Genomic DNA, 21167 nt, shown 5'->3' with positions numbered 1-21167 from the left:
TGGTCCCGTCTGTATTTAAATTAAAAGAGGTAACGGCGAGGTTCATTGCCCTAATTCATCAGACCAAGTTAGGTGTCTGGTCTAACCAAGTCGTACGTGCTTCCTCCACAGTCAGCACAGAGCACAAGGCAGCCTATCCCCTGCTCAAAGAGCTGCTTTACGTGGGAAGATCTGCCCCCTGAAAGTGCCAGGCTGTCTCTATGGACTGTAGTAATCCACAAAATTGCTCTAAATTTTAGGTTTATTTTCTTTGGCTATATGTAGTTAAATCTAATAAGAGAAAGGAAAATTAAAGCCTCGAAGATAAAGGCTGTGATGTTGAAAACTGACAACATCTGCACTTTGGAGGTAGCACAGGCGACGTGCCTCGGTTACGAAGGTCTTGAACAGGTCATCAGTTGAGATCTAACATTTGTTTGGCCATCTTATAATGACATAAGTCCTGGTGTTGCCACAAAGGAGTCCAGAGAACATGCTCTCTGGCATCGTGCCAGATCCCCATACCCAAACCGCACAAACTTCTGTGAAAACACCACCAGAGAGAGCTCTCTGGCCTGCTCCCCAACACATCAGGAATTCCTGCAATTAGCACTGCAGTGTCCAGCTCTACCAGTGTCCAGTTTGAGCCTTGCTATGGGGAGGTGGTGGGGAGGGACCAACCTGGAGAAAAGAGGTGTGTGAGGAGGCTTGTGGCATTGGGCTCGGAGCTACGGAGAGGTGACCTCCCCTGGCCACGCACAGCTTCCTTGAAGATCACATGTGGGATCCTGAGCAGTCAACTGTGGGCAGTCTCTTGGGTTCCTGGGGCTGGAAGGCTCTGAGGGACAGAAATACTTGCACGGTTTGGGCTTTAGTGGGGAGCCCAAAGATTTCAGCTGTGGGTTGTGTCGCTTGAGACAAGGTGGGGAAGAGACTTCCAGGCTCTGACACATTTGCTGTCATGCCATCATTTCCAACGGAAGCACAAGCCCACAACAATTCATGTGGATCAGAGAAAATTGCAAATTGTGGGTAATTTTTGCCATCTATCTGCCCAAGCAAATAGCAGTGAACAAACTGCACCGTGCAGCCATCACACAGTACACTGGATGGGGTACGTAAAAGCCTCATCAGCACCTCTGGGGGCACCTGAAGCATCAGGAGGTTTCTCCTTCCCTCTCCTGAGCTGTCAGGATGTGGGGAGCAGGGTATCAGGGTGGTGAGGGGCTGCAGGAACAGCAACTCCTGCCAGCAACCATTTCCCTGCAGAGCTGCCACCCAGTGACATTCCCATGCTGACATCGTTGGGCCAGCTGCGGAGATCACCAAGGACATCCACTCACCGCCTCCTGCTCCTGCAAGGCACCCATGCCCACAACGTGCCCAAGCCGAGCTGGTGGCCACAGGCTCCAGGTGGGGTCACTGCCTGCGCCTCTGTCTTTGTCCTGGCATCTGTGGGCTTGCTGCATCCTGGAGGGATGGTTTGGTGCCCTCCGTCCCACAAACCCGCTCCCTCTTCCTCATTTGTCCACCTGTTCAGAGGGTCACGGGCATGTCATTCCCCTTCCTACTCAGATCCTTGCAAGCCACGGGCCATGCTGGCTGGCTCACAGAGTGCCATTTTGCTGTCGTTTGCCTACTTTCACACACCCATGTCTGCAGCTGTTTCTCCAATTCCCAGTTTTGGTCTTGATTTAAAGCTACCTGAGGTGCTACAGCCTACCACGAGGTTAGAAAGGCACGGTTAGCGCCCAAGCGTCTCACCAAAAAGGCACAGAGACGCTTCCTCAGAGAAGAGACGTGCGTGAGGAGGAAAACACGCCAGCAGCCCTCTCCTTGCTGAGAGGAGCGGGTGAGGGGAAGGTCCCGTCCCGCACAGCCCCACCAGGGGCCCTTATCCCGTTCCCGCAGTCCCACAGCCCTTATCTCGCCGCCCCGAGCCCCCCTCACAGCGGAGCTGCCGTCCCACCCCCGCGCCTCGCGCCCAACGGTCGCCTCGCGCCCAACGGCCGCCCGGCCCGGGGCGGAGCCTGAGGGGGAGGGGCTACCGGCACTTCCGGTGAGGCCCGCGGGCCGTGCGGTGCGGTGCGGTGCGGGGAGGTCCCGGTCCCGGTCCCGGCGCCGGCCCCGGCCCCGGCATGGAGAAGCTGCGGCGGGTGCTGAGCGGGCAGGACGACGAGGAGCAGGGGCTGACGGCGCAGGTACCGGCCCGGCAGGGCCCGGGGGCGGCGGGGCGGCGGTTGGGGGAGCCTCGGCTGTGCTTTCTGCGCCGTGCTGGCGGTAACAGGCCTGCTTGGCCTGCCGGGGCTCTGCCTGCGTGCCCTGGGCGCTTCGTGATCGGTTAAGCGGCCCTTCTGCTTCCTAAATTCCCCTTCCACGGTTATTTTCGTGCTGGGTATGGAAGTTTTCAGGTTTTCAGATTTCATTTCCAGGTTGAAGTAATGCCAAGAGTGCTTGTAAAGAACCAGTTCCACATTTATGCGTTCAGCTCCCTGCTAATGAGGAGCAACTAAGAGAACTGGGGCTGTTTCTCCTGGAGAAGAGGAGGCTCAGGGGAGACCTTATTGCTCTCTACAACTACCTGAAAGGAAGCTGTGGGGAGCTGGGGATCGGCCTCTTCTCGCAGATAACCAGTGATAGGACTAGAGGGAATGGCCTCAAGTTGCGGCAGGGGAGGTTCAGGTTGGAAATGAGGAGACATTTCTTCTCAGAAAGAGCAGTCAGGCACTGGAATGGGTTGCCCAGGGAGGTGGTGGAGTCACCGTCCCTGGGGGTGTTCAAGGAAAGGTTGGGCCTGGTGCTTAGGGACATGGTTTAGTGGCTGACATTGGTGGTAGGGGGATGCTTGGACCAGATGATCTTGGAGGTCTTTTCCAACCTTAATGATTCTATGGTACGGAAGGCCTTGGCTCTGTGTGCTGCAGGATGCTGGAGCATGGTGGAGGAAGCTGGAATGTGGGGCAGCCTCAGTCGGAGCTTTAGTGAACCAGCACAGCCCCAATACAGTTGGTGTCTGTGGCATAATACTAGTTCAAGCAGCTTGATGCTGACATGCTTCAACTGTCTTGTGCAGAATTGGTGCTGGTCCATGAGGCTTGTGGGCTTGGCCTCTTTGCTATAGTGAAGCACCTCAAGTGCTTCCAGACCTGGTGTGATTCTGGAAGCACTGCAGCATCTGTGTCCTTTCACACCCGAGCTAGCTTCTGGTATTTGGGGTGCTTCACCCCAAACAAGACCTTGAGATTGTCAAAGAAATGCTTATTCCTATTAGCATTTATTCAGTTCCAAGAGAGTTATTTAATCTACTGTCTCCAGGCGCATTTCACATGAGACAAATGGTGACTTAGAATTCTCTTTTACTGGATGCTGTGATGTTTGTTTCAAGGCAGCAATCCGTAGATAAATGTCAGAATACTTAATAATTTGAATACTTAATAATTTTATATTTGAGGGGTATATCCAGAGGAGGAGGAAACAGAGATAAGAATGTCATTTGTTAAAGTCAGTAACTAATTAAGCTATATCATGGTTTGATTATTTCACATTATAGCCACAGAAGACTTCAAACAGCAAGAATCTGTACGTATTTAAAAACTACCTAGTACCTAATAGAATAAAAAAATGCAAATTTAATGTGCCTTTGGCATAGCACAAAGGGGCTTCATGCTGAGATAATGAACCAGAAAGGTCTTTTTTAAAGTAACTAAACACCCACAGAACTAAAAATCAGGTGTTTAACCAAGTTCATGGTTGTAGGTTTCTGGTGATGTAGCTCTGTATTTTTTGAGCACTGGAAATCGAGTTGGTTTTTAGTGAGGGGATTTGTATGTGAAGTTCTCCAAAGCTACAGCTTTACAACTGAATGGTGTTGGCTGCTTTAAAGGTGTGTGTAACAGAGCAAAGAAGTACGTGCAGCCATGCAGAGAAGGATGCTTAACGAGGTGACATTGTGAAGGGAAATACGAGGTTCTGCATTTTGCGTGTGAAATGTTTCAATGTTTTAGATGACCTTTCCGGAACTGACTCATGCGTTTGGTTAAAAACAATGACCCTCATAGGAGAAGCTGCTGGTTGTATAACAGCCATCATATGCTTCATGTTCATAGGTATCTCTGTATTCTGCTCACTCTTGATCTTTGCAGAACCATAACCATGAGGTCAGCAGCAATTCTTGTTAAATAGAGGAAAAGTGAGATGATACAGTGAGACGATTGTGTGATGATTCAATGAAGTCTTTATGTACTTTCTAACCTCTTCAGAAAGCTGACCTGACCTGTCTTGCTGCAATTAGATCAGTGATGATCAACGGGGGAAGAAGAAATAATTCTTACAAAAACAGGAACCTATAATAAGTTGTAAATATTCCGGTGTAGTGATGATGTCAGTATAACATAATGCTATTTATTTTTAACAATACCAAACTAATATAATGTCGTTACTTTTGACACAATGGCTTGCTTTCTGGTTTCTTGATGGTTGTCAATTGGCAACCACTGAAAGCATACAGTGTTTAGCAAGGAGGAGTAGACCAGATGTTTAAACTTCTTGTTTTACTCCAAGGTTCTGATAGAAATGCATATAAGGAAATATGAAAATGCGTCTCTGAAACTGTTGAAACATTGATTACGAATTCAATCCTGCAAAAATCTCTCTTTGAAATTGAATTTTCTTCGTTACTTGCATACTTGTAAGTTTCCTATTGAGGAAAGATGTAATTTTTAACTAATAGAATCCTTCTTAAAATCAGTGAAAACACTACTGTTTCTGGTTTGTGCCCATGTGGAAGACTTTTATAAGATCACACAAGTATGTGGGTGGAGCCTCAGATGATCAAAACCACAAGAAACACTTTTGATCAAAGGCAGCCTTGCAGATTATCGTTCATGTGATTTACTGGGTGTCCATACTGAGTGTCTGCTGCCAAGTTAAGAGACTGCTTTCCCTCGCTTGCAACTGGTGTGCTGGGCTGTTGCAAGACCATTCCTTACATTTCAGGAAGTCTGCCTTCCGGATTCCAGTTTCCACTTCAGGTTTCCTGATATTTTCCCACGTCACTTCTTTGATATAATAATTCTTCTGGAGTTTCCTGTGAGTAGAAATCTTTGCTTCTTGCCAGGAAGTTTGACAGTAAAGCTTAGCAAAACGAGGGCGGGTTATTTGTTGATTTCTGGTTGTTTGTTTTTGTTGTTTGGTTGGTTGTGTTTCTTGCTGTTTGGAAACAAACAGCTGAGAGTTACAGCAAGTGGGTATGTGCCCTTACCCCTGCCCCTTCACAGTTCCCCTTATGAATCTTTCCCCAGATGCAGAATTTACCTGGCAATTTTGTCAGTCTTCTAAGTAAAAGTTTCTTCTAATATTGTGGGGTGTAGTGCCAGCTCTTGTTATCTGAAGTCTAGGATTAGCACTGCAATTTGTCAGACAATTAAAAGAAGTCCTAATTGTGTTGTTTCTTTGTTGCATCTGCTGCTGGAACTTAGCTTTTTTTAAGGTTCTGGTTTATAGTCTCTGTTGCACGTAGGTGTGTAGCTGTTATTTCCGGGTGTCTCACAGCCCCTCCTCTAGAAATTACTGCTCTCCCAGTAGATTGGGCAGAATAGGCACCGTGTCAGTTCCTTGTTTTTTACGGATCATAACCTAGCATTTTAGCATAAGCTGAAAACCATGATTTAAGTGCTTTAGCTATGTACCTGTTGTTCAGCTTCTGCTGCAAGGTGCTTTACTGTGGGGTGAAACTGGCATCGCGGAAATGCAACCAGCGCTGTTGCTTCCACTAAGCCCAGAAGGTAGCAAGCATTGGGAACTAAGGAAATGCAGTTGAGGAACTGGAGTTCTATGATTTCAAGAGACATTCAGAGTGATAACATAAAAAGTGGTGACGTCAGGAATGGTTGGAGGGCCAGGCTTCATTTTAATGCCAGCTAAATTATTTAGTTCTATTATTACAGAGAGTGCTGTGTTGCAATGCTGTGGCAGCCCTCACACTGCTGCTTATCTTCCTGCAGTTCATACACATTGACAGTCCAAGCTTTTAAGAATTAAATCTACAAAATTTATTAAACTAGTTTTAAAATCATATTTTAAATGTTTTTTGAGTCTTTGTATGGTTCATTTGTTTATGGTGGGCTTTTTGACCAAATAACTGTTATGAGTTTAAGATGAATTTTTTTAAATGTATGTGGAAAATGTAATTCCCTGGTAGTTGTGTAAAAGAACAGATGTTTCAAGACCACCAAACAGTGCTATTAGAAGTAGAATAGCACTAAGTGGCAACAGTTTGCTCCGTACACTCATACACCTGGCATTATTTGCCTTCAAGCTTTCCCTGTTATCCAGGTGATCTGCAATGTGTGTGCTGGGTGCCCTGATAGTATCAGCACATCCCGCACTTTGTTTCAGAGCAGGAAGAGAAAGGATTTTTACTGCTTTCTGTGGAAGTGTGGTTAGTTGCATGAATCGGTGTGACTAAAAAACGTGTTTCAAAGCATGTTTTGAGTGTGCATCTTCAGCTGTGCACTACCAGCTCTTCCTGCAGTTCTCACCCATGGAGGCATTCAGGAACATGACTGTCAAAAATGGTTTTGAATACTTAACCGTCTTTCAGTTACTGTTTTTGTCTGTTTCTTTAATGCATACGTAAGGATAAAGAGTTGGGACAAACAAGGTAAGCTGTACCTTCCATCCTGTGGAAACTTCTGTCTTGACTGTTGAACACAAAGAAGAAAAAATTCAAAACGATACTGTATGGCAGCAGTACGTCTGCTCAGTCGATGTGCAAGTGTAACAGGTTTATTTTTAGTATTCTGATCTTCCTTCTTAAGTAAATATTCGAGGTATTTAATTTGATTAAATAAGGTTATAAGTAGGAAATAGCCCAGGCCATTATTCTCTGTTGACATAAGTCCAAAGACTCATTCACTGCAGCCATAACTGTGTGCTTCTCTGTGCCTCCTTTTGATTCAGTTCGGTACAGGTTCTGTATTCATACAGATGTGAAATCATTCTAAGCAGTAAACAAATCTCATTCATTCGTTTACCTCTACCTGAAAGAGAAAATTCTGAAAAGAGTGGGAGAAGCATTAAACTCATTGGTTAAGGAAGCCCTAACTGTTGTATATTTGATTAATAATGTTTGATTGAAAGTATTTGTAGGACGGATAACAAGTGCAGACAAGTTTGCTTGTGTCACCTGAACAGAGTTAGATTTATAGCCAGCTTATGTAAGCTGAAGCAACAATTTTCTTAATGGAGCAGCTCAGAATAGAGAGCATAGTTAACTTCAGTGACCTGGAGTAAGGTGGAATTCGTTGATCTCACAGCATGGGTGGACAAGGTGAGCTACTGCTGAAAGGCGCAGTTCTGCCAGCCCTATGGCCCTGCCTCTTGCCTTGTAGGCAGGAAGCCCCGCTGCTTTTCTGGCATCTTGCAGAGCTGGTTTGGCTCATTAGTCTAGCATGGGACTCAGTCATCAAAGTGAAAGGAATCCTGGTTCTCTTCCGGCTTCTCAGGCGATGTTGGTTGGTCTCGGCTCATCAAGGGGCCCTACAAGTTCTGGAATCACGCCGGAGAAACAGGAAGTAAAAATTATCCCTTTCAGCAAATTTGCTGTCTGATGAGACAAGATGTGTTAATCTGTCCGTACCTTCACCCTGTAAGGAACAGTAACTGAGAAGGAATTGTAATGCTTGCAAAGGATACTTGTAGGAATATGGACAGTGGATTCTGTCTAGTAATAGAAAACGGTGGTATCATCAATAGGAACATAGAGCATTGAACAAACATTTGTCAGCACCCCGCCAGAAGGTCCGCTTGTTCTGCTTTGGTACAGTCATGAGATTTTTTCAGTTGTAATTACCAGGGGAAAGGAAGTGCAGCTTGAAAGTGGAGCAATGTTGCTTGAGTGCCAGCATATACCTTTACGGGTTCTGTCTTTTTTGTGAATGTTTCCAAATTGTTAATGTAATTCTTAAACTGGGAAAAAAATAGCATGCAAGCAATTGTGTTTAATCAAGGTAAAATAATTGGTTTTGGCTGAAAAAACGCTCGTTTGAAACTAAGGACTTAATGAAAAAATGTTCTTAAGACTGTTAGTTTGAAACTGGTTTTGTAATACTATTTTTTTCCCCTCTCTTCCTCTTAAGGTTCTTGATGCCTCAACGCTCAGCTTTAGTACACGAGTCAAGTGGTTTGCCATATGTTTTATTGCTGGTGTTGTGTGTTCTATTCTTGTAAGTAAAGCTTTTTTTCCCTGTATTTTATTAATGTTCTTGGGAATAACATCATTAATATTCGTACATCATACATGATTGTGTGGACACCACCATGTATAACTAGCAGCTAGGGGCTGCTGGTCTGTAAATCACATTTTGGGCCATCTTTCTTCCATTCACAGCATAGAGTGTTTTTATTGTAGGGTAACAATTTCTTACTGAAAGGCATGAACGCTGACAATGTGCTATGTTTCTTAGATATGTATGGTGCAGTAGAAAGAAGGTTTTGCTGTTCTTTAATATACGCACATCTTGTTTTTATACTCTCATGAAAGGGGGAAAAGGAGGGGAAGCTTGAAAGATTTTTGAAGGCTGAAGAAACTACAGGTATAACCTGTCACACAGATCAGTAGGTGATGACAGCTGTAGCATGATGATACTTGAAAAACTTGCACTCCTGTTGAACAAATGATTTGCTGACTGTAAAATCAGTTCTTGAACTTGTCAGGAGGCTCAGGTCTGCAGCGAAAAGCAGAGTTTATTAATTGATTATGTCTTTCAAAATCTGACATGGGTAACTTGCAGTACAAAGCAATTCTGTATCTGCATGTGTGTCAGATGCAGGTGAAGTAACACTGGGGGAGGTATCCAGTCTGTGGGTTTTGTGGGCACGGTGCTCTTTAAGTTCTTTCTCATTATGAAGCAGGATGTTGATTCTTCACAGAACATGGCTTTTGATGTAGATGTTCTTTGTGTGTGCGGATAACACTTGCAGTTTCTGTGGAGACTGTCAGGCAGATTGCCTTGACTTACCAAAACTGAAAACAGGGCTTCTTAACAAAACTGAAAATATCATAAAAATAATGTAAACAGTATAAATAACCATTATGAGCAATATAAGTAAACATAGCTTGGTTGTAAAAATTATTGCAAAATACATTAAATCAATACATTATTTTGCCAGTAGGTGGCAACAGAAGCACGCTGAATATTGTCTACTACAAATTTGAGAACAATATTCTCTGCTGGGATATGTTATATGGTTAATCTCTTAAAATAAACTTCTAGGCTATAAAATCTCAATAAATTGAGTTAACTAATTACAAACATATAAAAATCCTATCTTTTTTTTAATAGGGAACAGGATTGCTATGGCTCCCGAAGGGAATCAAGCTTTTTGCAGTGTTTTATACCCTGGGAAATATTTCTGCATTGGCCAGGTATGACTTCTTAATTATTATTAATAGGAAAATGTTCTCCTTTTCATCTACATTTACATTTGTTTTACTCTAAAGTGTATATTTGTTGTGTATAAACAACATTGTTTTCATATGATATTGGAATACTAATAGAATCTTACTTACACTTTTGAAGTTCTTTAAATCAAAGAATATCACTTAATCATATTCTGTTGCCCTGGCGTAATGTCTTACGTGATGGCTTTGTAGACACATCACAACCCCCGTCTGAAGCCCGAATAACAAATTGCTGGCTGAATCTTTTGCACTTCTTATATCTTAAGTCTTTCTGAGGTACTAAGCTAGTACTGGGAATTAGGCAAAACTGAGTCTTCCCCTTTCTCTCCCTTCTATTCTTTGCTTTTTTTTTTTAAACCTTGTGTTGTGTTTCCACTGTTTCAAATTAAATTAGCATTTTAGAAATTCTGTACTAATCAAGTCTAATTCTTTGTGAACTAAGAGGAGAACTTTTACAGATCGGTATTTGTTTTAGAAAAATGCTGAAAATGCTTTTAGTCTGGATTCTAACTAAAGAAGTAAAAAGAGGACCCCTTCCCTTTCAGTTATTCTGTTAGATATAAACAGCAGGCAGCTGTGCTCTGAGAGCATTAGGAGATGACAATGGAAACCCCAGCTTGACAAGAAGATTTAAACTTGTTGTTTCAAACAAAAATGAAGCTACCATCCCTTGTAAATAGTCCTTTCTGGCCTGTTTTTACTGTAATTTCCTACCAACCCCATGGAAGCAATTATACTTACTTGATTTTTCCCTGGGCTGATGGGTAGATCTCCTTCAGAATGTGTTGTGTGTGAGAAATACCATGTGAAAGTGGAGGACCTTCAGGTGTTTGGTTGTTTTGTTTTGCTCTCCCAGCCTTTCTGCACCCTTTAGATTCTCTTACCTCTCTGGAGAAGTTCTTCTTGTGATGTCTGTCCTTCAATGCTAACCAGGCTAGCATCAAATCATTTAGCTTTCTATATTTTTTTCTGCCTATCTTAGGATTTCTGAGCTTCTTGCATTTTTTCTGCAGAATTTTCATCATCTCTATACGTCCTCTAGCTAACTAATTCTTACTTCTAGTTTTTCAGGTTTCTTATTTAACCTTAATTTAATTTAGGGCACAGCAGCCAAGATGAGAAATACTGAGAAAAGTTAGTTTGGATTGAAGTGAATTTAAAATATTTTTCATATTTGAGATGTTTTTAAATTTAATATGAGGTGTTGAGGTCTGGTCTATCTGTGTGACTTAAAGAGGAAAAAAAAGATGAAGGGAGGTGTATTAATAAAGTTAACAGCAGAGTAACATCTAGGTGTAGGAAATTATAGTTCCATTTACTCCTTGGGAAATGTATCCCACATTTCTATCCTAAAAGATACCTAGTTCACCAGACTTACGATTGATCTTGGCGGAGAGCTCACTGACTGTTCTACTCCATCTAAATAAATATTAACTACAAAAGGAGTTAAGGTTGGGTGTCTTGTTCCGTAGTAAAGTGTAGTAAAGCATTCAGACCACCACCAGGCTATAAGATCCTCATTCTCATTAAACGTTTTCTGCAAAGCAGAATGGCTTCAACAAGAGGCAAGGAAGCAACTTAGCTCAATATTTGTAGACAGATAATTATTCCTATGATTGTAAATTCTTGTTTTGCATCGCATTTCTTTGGATGAACAGATAAAACCTAGAGCTGATGATGAATTTCATTCCCTCTTCAGGTTAACTACCTGAGAAGAAGGAAGCTGGAGGATTCAGTACAAACTACTGAGCTTTTCTTTTTTTTTCTTGATGAGTTTCGGAAAAGATGTAGAGCTTTTCTGTAATCTTAAACGTAGCTACTCACATTGCTGCTAATCATATTTTCTACAGAAGTTTGGCCTTTGAATTCTGTGCATTCTTTTGGCAAGTCTGTTCTTAAAACAGTCTCAAAATCAAATTGACAACCCTCTGCTTTGTATAGTAATGAATTTGGAAAGAATTTCATAGCCCAGGATGATTTAATATGTGAGCTGCTTCCAGGACTAAATTTACAGAGTTACTTCACCTTTCATCCTAAGAGGTGTCTGTTGATAAGCACTGAAATGCCTTTCTGAGCTTTGTAATTATCTAAATGTGGGAAAAAATGCTTAATTACCTCTTGTCTTTTGCAAAGGTTTATTTGAATGTGGTTTACTATTTCTTTGTTTCTTTCCCTCACATTAGTACATGTTTTCTGATGGGGCCACTGAAGCAACTGAAGACAATGTTTGAGCCAAAAAGATTAGTAGCTACAGTTGTAATGCTGGTAAATACACTTTTCTTTCTAGCTTCTTCTGCTAAAATTTGAGGCTTTACGAAAGGGAGGATATTTCTAAATCTGCATTTTGTTTGTACCAAGTAATTATAGTCAAGCTGATTACCCCTTTATATCATAAAGACAATTTCACCCCTTTTTATGACCTTGTTTGTTGTTGAGTTTGAAATTTGTAATTTTAATAATTTGGAGTAAACTGCTCATTACTAAATACTTATTAAATACTAATGTTAGGTTGATTACTTTGAACTTGTTTTCTGAAATAATTTCTTCAAGAACAAGGCTAGAGAGAGACTTTTCATCTACTTTGAGAAGTCAGTGGTCACCAAGTCTTGCTTGACAGTTGTTTGTTGACAGGAGCTTGGTCTGTATAGCTTAGTGGTTCGGTGCTTTCAAAGCAATTGAAAAAAAATTTCTCCCCCCGAAGTCCAGGAAACCACATGTTCAACTCTGCAGCTCAGCACTGTGAGGTCCTTGGTTCCTTTACTTCCATGAGCATCATTTCCTCTTCCAAGAGGGTGGGGAAAAAAGCACCCCACCCTCTAGGATAAGGATAGGATAAATAGTGTTTTTCCTTAAAATCCTGATAGATTGCATTTATAATTTTAAGTACAAACTACCAGCTAAAAAGGATTAACAAGGAGCTGCATGAGTAGCTTGAATAAATCACATGAGCTTTTTCACTGTGTATGAGTCAGCTGATCCCTGGTGGCCTTTCCTTCTTTACTGTCAGATTTACAAAAATAATAATAATTGGCAGAAGCAGCAGAGCCTGTGTTTGCCAAATGCCATATTTAAGAATGGATGTCTAGTAACGAATTGTTTGTTGTGATGCACGTATGTGTTGTCAGAAACTGATACTATGAACAGTGGATTCAGAACAATACTGTGCACCAAATTAGTAGAATAGCGATTCCCAGGCTATTTGGGTGTTTTCAAACAAGCTTTGTCATCAAAGTCCACCACTTGATAGTCCTGACACACGACTACACGGACCTGCTTATATTGCTTTTGGTTTCTGATCTCAGTTTCTGCCTCCCCTTTCTTCTAAGATGAGTCCCAGTACTTCTGGCCATGGGGCACATCATACTGTGCTCATGGAAAACACTTGTATGAACTTCAGTGTATAATCACTGTGTGGCAGTCTTTGACTCTACTTGTTTCATGAGTCAATTCTTGAAAATGTTGGTAATCCACTGAAAACATGAAAGCAGTACTGTATGTGCTTAGATGTGTATTTGAGTATTCATTCTTTTTTTTGTGTTGTTTCCCCCCAGCTTTGTCTAGTATTGACTTTGTGCGCTGTATTCTGGGTAAGTGAGAATACTTTGTTCCCCTAAAGAGCAATCGAACTCTTATTTTATTGATTGTATTATGATTTTAAAATTCAGCTCAGTTGTAGAGAAAAGATGAGCTCGTATGTGTGGTTTGGATTTCCGACTGCAGTTGTTTGGGTGGAGTGTGACCCTGCTGATTACAAAACAAATGCATCCTTCCACCTGCGTGTGATGTGGATAAGAGTGCAAAATCTAGAGTATCCAGTTCAGTTTGCAGACCACTGGCCTAAGAACTGAGAAAAGCAACTTAAAACATTTTATACACTTCTGTCAAAAAAAAGTGTAGTGGTTTTTAGAAACCACAGATTCTTCCTTTATTTGTCTTAATCAGTTTAACGTTCTGAGAGACAGAGCAAATAGCTTTGGGTGATCATTTTGAAAAATGGGCCAGTTAACATATTATGTAGAAGTGAATACTGTACTCTGTATTTGCATAAATATAGCATGAATGAAAATGGAAGTGTTAGCATTGATGCTTCTAAGTGTTCTCAAAGCTAGAGACAACTTTCATAGCACGGTGCTGATGGAGCAATAGATAAATGAGAGTAGAAAGAGTTGTTAGAATGGAAAGGAGGAGTTAGTTAAGCTAAGGCAAGGAGATTTTAAGCATCGTCACTTAACTAAATTTTTGGCTACTAGGCTATTGTACTTGTCCATAGTATAGACTTGTGTGAAATGAACTAATTTGCAATATTGGTTCTATTTTTGATATAGTGGAACAAAAAAGGTTTGGCGTTGTTATTCTGCATATTGCAGTTCTTGGCAATGACCTGGTAAGATTCGTTTTGATTTCTTCTCTCTCTCCCTACACCTGCATGTGTATAAACCTATATGTATGTACACACACTTTGTATAATGTAAGTGCTAGGCTCATTCACACATTTTTCTAAGCTACATTATGTAACTTCAGCAAAATCTATATGCAATCTTTTTGTAAAAATAGTAATTTCAAATACGTTCTGCAGTGTATGGACTCTTGAGGCATTACGAAAGGAAAATGTAGGCAAAAATTGTCATGCCTTTTCTCTGTTGAAAAAGTACCTGTGTATTCATATGCCCTGCTTCCGATTACTCCCTCTTTTTTGAATTCTAACTAAATCTTCATTTTTGAAGCGGAAGAATCTAAATCACATTTTTATAGGGTTTGTCCTGTCCCTGAGAATATTCAGTGGGTGGGTGTGAGAAGGTAAACTTAGTGCAGCAGGTACTGTGATGACCATACAGGTACATTCAGGGGCTAGGCCTGGGAATATGTGAGCATAGTTTGATGAATGCAAGCCTGGCAGAATTTTCAGAAGTTATTGCTTTCTCCAAGGAGATGCAACTGCACCTACTTGGTCTCCTTGTGCTGGGTGAATTACTTGGTACTAAAAGTTAGCCGATCCCAGCTGACCACAGTTCTTGTTTGAACTTGCCCGGAATACGTAGTGTCTATACAGAACTTAAATCCGAGCACAAATAACTGTGTTTGTTCAGGACAGGGACCATTTGGCACTGTGCTGGGCCCAGATTAATGTTTGGTACTAGACAGCGTTAGTTAGCAGTCTTCCTTCTGTGTTTTACCTTTTTACAGCAGACAGCTTCTCGTTTAAGTGTCTCAGAGCTTGATGGGGATGAGGACGAAACATAGCCCACGGCTGTGTTTGTGAGAAGCAAGTTTCAAAGGATGACAGTGTGTCAGCTGTTTGATTGTCATAACCATGGCATGTTATTCTTACCACAGTGTACATCTGTATAGTTACACAAACGTGTATTTTCATAGTAATGTATACTGGAAAAAGGTGCCTCTGTCTTGAAGGATATAATTTTGCACAGATATCTCCGTTCCTTTTGAATCCTATGGTGGTGATAAATCTGCTTTTGTGTTTGTTTTTAAAGCTGAATATATGTGTGAGTAAAGTTATGAACTACATGAGAAATCAAGGAAAAAGTAAGCCAGGAAGCCCTTGTCAGTACATTTAGTTCTTGTCCGATTCTGTTGTCTTTTTTAATAGCAAGCATTAAATTGAGTAGGTAATCTTGTTTAAAGTTTTAGTAGAACAGATTGCTTTTATTAGTGCTGGACTAAAGTGCAGAAAGTGGGCTGTCTGAAGGACATGAGAACTTTGTCAAATATGTGTTTTGTTCTTTTTTTTCCAGGTATAGTCTGTCATATATTCCTTTTGCAAGGTGAGTGAATAATTCCGTTTTAACAAAAACTCGATAATCTTTGTTATAGAGGGAAGAAAGCCCTTAAGTTCAGAATATGGAAACACAACATTCCTGGTTTTAATTTTAGAAAATGACATAGGTGAACTAGAAGTAACAATTGGTACAAACTTCAGATACAAATAAAGTATATGGTAACTTTCTTTTGAATGTCATTATGCTTTTCATCCTAAAAATATTTTTTGTTTAAATTCTTGGATTTTGTTTAAACGCATTGATGCCATAGTTGATTTTCAGGACTTAAAGATAGCCTATGCACCTGAGAATTTGGTTACAAGCCTTTTCTTCTGGCCTTTTCTTCTCTACCTGCAGTACTTTCAGCTCTGAAAATGATTAGGTTATATTCATCACTTCAGGGTTTTTTTTTGTTTTTATTTTGGCTATTATATTTTATGGGCCACTAAAGAACTGAATTTTCCACAGGCTGCTTTCAGTAATACAGTAATGTCTTTAAGGACTATGGAGTTACTTGCTTACGTGGAGTGCCATCATAAACTTCCTGAATAGACTGCCTTTCATATGAAAATAGCTATTTAAGCCTTGTCAGGTGCTAGAGAACAGTATTATGTATTTTGTTTAAAGTATCTATCTTGATTCCAGCCAAGTTATTTTTACTTGATTGAAATTCGTTAATGTTTTACTCTTAGCACCAATTTACTTATGTTTTTTTTCCAGTTAACGGTGGCTATTTTGCTGACGTGACAAAAAACTTTTAAGCAGTAATGAGAGCATTTTTCTTTTTCTTTCAAATTAACTAACAACAGAATAACTTCTCCTTAATAAATTGATGCATTTTTTAAGGAAATGAAAAATGAAGGAGACTAGAGTGAATAAATAGTACAGTCCAAAGAGAATTTATTAGTTATTGGTTAAAGAAATAGACTCTTTAAGATATTTCAAACTTCTAGGCCGAGCCTGCTCTTTATCCTGCACTGTTAGGGTATACACTTTAAACCCTTCAGCCTGTGCCTTTTTTTTCTCAATTGTCTGCAACTCAGAAGTGGCTTTGACTCAAAGCACCTGTGCTTTGGTGATTGTCTGGATCTGGCACGCTCCTCAGCCCTGCCTGTGCTGGCCAGCCTTTGAGAATTAGGGCCCTGACCCTTGCTAAGCCACTCAGCGTGCTCAGAACAATTAACAACATGGTCTGTGTTGTAGCATGTGTCTGAGTGCAAAAATAAGGGCAGATATGAGGGGCTTGAGCCTTTGCTTTAGCTGGTGATGTGCGGGCACTCGACATATGATGGCCAGTAAGAGCCTGACTTGACAAACTATTGCTTTTTGTCTTAAATTTGTGTAGTATTTTTAATTTTAAATATGTAATGGTTGATATGTATATGAGTGAAACCACAGATACCTTAACTGACCCTTTTTTTCTTTTTAAAGGGATGCTGTGATTAAATGCTTCACATCCTGTCTAGGATAAGTTGAAAACAAGAACTACTGTATACTTTGAAAGCAACTCCGACTCCTCTGTGAACTTTTCTTGGAGAACTATACTTCTCCACTCCTGAAATACCCAGTAATAATTTAGTATTTTCCTTTCCTTTTGCCTTTTGGGGGATTAAGTGATTTTTACTAGAAACAGCTTTTAAAATAAATCAGGCGAACTATATGTTTACCCTGGAACCTTTAGGCTTTTTAACTAAAAAAAAAAAAAAAAAAGTACATTGAAATACTTCTTGTTAAGATCAGTCTTAAAACTGCCTTGTGTCTAGTAACACGGATTATTCCCCAGTGTAGGCAGGCCCCCAGAATCTGGGTAATGTGCATAAAGTTTTCATTTACTGTTCTGTCTAAAACTTGCAATGTGCCATTTATGTTTATATATTATTCATGGTATGTTTTTCCAAAGACAGAGTTTTATAAACATTGTAAAGATCTGGTAAGTTATAATTAACTGCTGCTTTGAAATGTCTATACTTGTGCTTTATGGAAAAAGCTTAATGAAAGTATGTGAAAGTTCTGTTAAAAGCTAATTGATTTTATTAAAATTATGTTTTAAACACTTATGTTACTTTCAAATTAAATACTTTTTACTTAAAACTTATGGATAATGTATGAATGATTTGTGAAATAAATTAGTTTTACAGGTGCCTAAACTATTTTTTTTATTTAAGAACCCGCTATAGAGGGTTGAAAACTTCAGCACTGCAGTTGAATAAGTATGAAAATATGTAAAAAGTGGGGGAGTACGTAGATGACTACACAAATTTGGTTAGACTTGTGGAAGTGACTTTAAAGCTTCTTTGTGTTAGTATTTAGACAAACGACTTATTCTGACTTAAATTCCACAAATACAGAAGGGATTTGAAAAGATGTGAGCTGCAGTGTCAAGAAGAGGGGGAAAGAGCTGTCACTTAGTATTCAGGGCTCAGACAAAATAGACGAATTGCAGTGCATTCCTGTCAAATCTCAGTGTATGTTGTACAAAATAACTTTTGGGAAGCTGTATAAAAGATGACAGCAGAATTTCGCAGTTAAGCTGCCAGCCAAGTCCCACCTTAATGGGTTAGTGCCAGTAAAGCACCAGTGACATCTTCCCTGCTGGTGATGGGAAGATGCTGATGACATCTTCTCGAGGCTGGGCAGCCAGACCAGTGGTTGGGCAGACAGCAGCACCTGTCTGGTGGTGCCCCTTACAAGTTGTGGTTGTTGGTGGACCCTGGGATGAAGCTGCTGCTGCTTTGGGCTTGCAGCTGCTTGCAGCTTGCCCTGAAGCTGAGCTAGGATGTGCTCAGGTAGTTACAGCTGCCATTGTGGAAATGGCTGTCCGTTACAGTGTCTGTTTTCCTACATGGGCAGCAACTGTAGCTGACCCCAAGGAGATCCCAGTGTGCTGGGGGCACTTTGGGGCTGGGCAGTTGTTTGCTGCAGAGTTTGTTGCCCGTCACCTACCAGTTCCTGTACAGGATCATCTTTGCTGTGATCTTTAATTAGCACTGTATCAGTCATGCAGATCTCGTTTACGCACTCATACATAAAGCTAACAGTTATCACTTAACGGTTTGTATTGCACTACCCCAACAGAAGGGGTTCAGGAATTAGACAAGATCCACGTACTGTTGTGCTTTTATAGACACTCTAGTGGTGCCGTTCATCATCTGCTCCCGTATTAGCTACCCCTAACCATTTGCTTCATTCAGCTGCATGCGGCGCTGTGCTCCCCCAGCAGCGCTCCTCTCTTTGTTCCCGCAGTCAGTGTGCCCAGAGCTCGCAGACGGGTGGCTGCGCGGTGCCCGTGAGCGGGGCTCGGGCTCGCTGTGTGCCCGCCGAGGGGAGCGGCCGGGCCCTTCCCAGCCGCGGGGCGGTAGGAGGGGTGTTCCCGGGGCGGGCAGGGGGCGGGTTGCCGAGGGGCCGGGCGGCGGCTGGCGGCGCGCACCGAGCCCAGAGCCGCGCCGGTGCCGGGGCCATGGGGCTGCAGCCGCGGCGCGCAGCGGGGCCCTGCCCGCGGGCTGGGCGGGCCGCGGCCCTCACCGGGGCCGCCTGGGCCCGCGGGGAGGAGCCGGAGGCAGCGCCCGGCCGCGCCGCGTCCCTGCCGCCCGCCCGGCCCGGCCCCGCCGCCGCCGCCGCCTCCCCGGCGGCCGTGAGGGCGCAGCCCAAGAAGCCGCCGGCGGCGAGCGCCAGGAAGGCGGCGGCGAGGCCGGCCGAGGAGAAGAAGGCGCGGGGGGCGCCCCCGGAGCGGGCGGGCGCCGCGGCCGGCTCCTGGCCTTGCCCCCTCCGGGCAGCGGCGGCCGGCGGCGGAGCGGGAGCGGGGGACGCGGCCCCAACCCCAGCCCCAGCCGCGGCCGGTGGCGGCGGGTCCCGGCGGCCGGCCCTGCGAGAAAAGCCCCGGCGGGGCGGCGGCGCTGCGGCTGTCGCTGAGCCTGCCGCCAGAGGCCGTGCGGGTGCTGCAGCGCCGCGGCCTGGAGCGGCAGCGGGGGCAGCCCGGAGCCTCCGCCACCGGCGGCCGGGCGGCGGCGGGCACGGGCGCGGCGCGGCGCGGGGCGCGGGCGGGGGGCGGCGGCGGCGGCGGCGAGCTGCGGGCGCTGCTGAAGATCTCCCTGCTCAACGAGCGGCACCGCTACGACGACGAGGAGTACGAGGAGGACGACGAGGGGGCGGCGGCGGTGGACGAGGGGCTGGTGCGGAAATGCACCGAGTGGCTGCGCGGCGTGGAGAGCGCGGCCGGCCGCGACCGCGGGGACCGGCTGGACAGCCTGCCGCACCTCGGCGCCCTCTGAGCCCCGCACCCCCCAGGGGCGGCACGGCGGCCAGACGAGGGACAAAGCAGCGGACCCGGTGCCGGGAGCGAGCCGAGCCCCCCCGCCCTCCCCCTGCCCTTTTTCTAAGCCTCTCGACTCCTTTGTAAGACGCGCGGGGTGCTTTTGTATATTTGTACAGAGCGGTGCATTTGTATTTATTGGAATAAACCAGGTCTTTCGTGCCGCAGTGGCTCCGTAACCGTGGGGCGGGCGGGGATGGGGGCGAGGGGCTGCTGTGGGCAGGGGGAGACGAGGAGGAGGAGGAGGAGGAAGGGCGGCGGTGTGGCTGGGAATGGCACGGCTCCTACAGTGGTGGGTCGGAGGGTGTGTAGCCGTGTGCGACTGGCCGTGGGAGATGCGCCGCCTTGTAGCTTGGTTGCACAAAGCAGTAGCGTATCACATTTGTAAGGTATTTCGTTTTGCTTCCCAAAACGTGAAAGTATGGACAGTAATTTTGTTTCACTTAGTAAAAATTACTCTGTATAGCTCCCTAGCTATGAAACACGTGCATCTTGGTATTTTTTAACCAAGTTTGCATGAGGTTCTGCTGTATTCATCGGTTTTCAGTAACATCGTTGAGCAGGTCTGCCTTAACAGTTGCAAACTTCCTGCCAAATTTGATTTTTGTTGCACTGATGTCAGACCCGCTTTTCCTCCCCTCCTGAGCAGCGAGGAGAACATTGGTAGCGGAGCTGTAGCTGAGTTTGCCTTGTGTCTCCATGGGGAACAGGAGTGTATAAAGAGCCTCCCGGACAGATACTAAGTTCCTTAAAACTTCTCAGTGCTTTCACATCAATATAATCAAGATCCCCAATCGAATCAAAAAGTGATTTACTCATTAAAGACTGAAGTATCAAGAAGCTTACTTGTGAAGCTGAAAGACGCTTTTGTTCAGAGTATGAAGGGTGGCAGAAAAATTGAGAAATTTGAATGCACAACAGCAGCAAATGCTGTTAATAGCGTAACTTGGGGGGAAAAAAAAAAAAAAAGGCAGCCAAGTTTGACAAAGAAGGAACAAGTACGTTAGAAACAAGAATTTGAGAATTGGGGAACTGCCAGGGTAGGTCTTTTCTGAAGCATGAATTTGAACAAAGATATCCAGAAATCATGCAGCTAGGATTTTTTGTGCTGGATAGACCTTTGTGTGTGGTAATTGGAAGTGGGCTTGAGATGTGCTCATGGAGAGAGGTCTGGATGTGCAGTTCTGATTCTGGGCTGGATGGTGAGAGCTGCTGGTATACCTGGAGTCATACAGATAGTGCCTGCTTGGAGCGGTACCTCCTTCAGTGAATATTAATATCTGCTGGTTTTAGTATTTACCACATTTTCTGCTCTCTTTTAATGATAAATGATAAATTTTCATCTGAAATGTCCACAGATCTTGTAAGCAATATTAGGAAAGACACAGAAAATTATTTCCTTCATACCAACAACTATTAATTTTGCATGTAGTGTACCTCTGAGCGTCAGTAGACGCGATGTCACAAATTAACCACAGTTCCTTTTCTTGCTGAAAGCCTGAGAGCCCTTTGAAGTGTCAGGGCCCGTTGTCTGGCTCATCCCGTTCCGGTCCTCTCCCATCTGATGTGATGGATCACATCTGGATGTGCTCAGGAGAATAGATGTGTGCTTCTCTAAGAACCAACAAGCAGTCTGAGTTTG

At 43.5% G+C, this 21167-nt stretch overlaps 1 protein-coding gene across 1 annotated transcript; it reads left to right on the top strand.

Moving 5' to 3' along the window:
* Window positions 1-1999: 1999 nt before the first annotated feature.
* On the top strand, window positions 2000-17269 carry SFT2D1 (SFT2 domain containing 1). The gene is made up of 8 exons (XM_040554036.1): window positions 2000-2180; window positions 8118-8204; window positions 9324-9406; window positions 11626-11707; window positions 12994-13029; window positions 13768-13826; window positions 15193-15222; window positions 16648-17269. The coding sequence occupies exons 1-8, from the start codon at window positions 2118-2120 to the stop codon at window positions 16685-16687; spliced, it is 480 nt and encodes a 159-aa protein (XP_040409970.1). The 5' UTR covers window positions 2000-2117; the 3' UTR covers window positions 16688-17269.
* The last annotated feature ends 3898 nt before the right edge of the window (window positions 17270-21167 follow it).

Source organism: Cygnus olor, chromosome 3, assembly GCF_009769625.2.
Source record: "Cygnus olor isolate bCygOlo1 chromosome 3, bCygOlo1.pri.v2, whole genome shotgun sequence".
NCBI classification, from domain to species: Eukaryota; Metazoa; Chordata; class Aves; order Anseriformes; family Anatidae; genus Cygnus; species Cygnus olor.
The sequence above is the reverse complement of the archived record's forward strand: the minus strand, read 5'-3'. Positions and strand labels throughout refer to the sequence as shown.

What these genes read in the sequence shown, in the direction of transcription:
- SFT2D1 (XM_040554036.1), top strand. Translation starts at nt 2,118, where the DNA reads ATGGAGAAGCTGCGGCGGGTGCTGAGCGGGCAGGACGACGAGGAGCAG. An exon ending in AGCAGGGGCTGACGGCGCAG is followed by an intron (nt 2,181 to 8,117) that starts GTACCGGCCCGG and finishes CTTCCTCTTAAG; the next exon opens with GTTCTTGATGCCTCAACGCT. An exon ending in AATATTTCTGCATTGGCCAG is followed by an intron (nt 9,407 to 11,625) that starts GTATGACTTCTT and finishes CCCTCACATTAG; the next exon opens with TACATGTTTTCTGATGGGGC.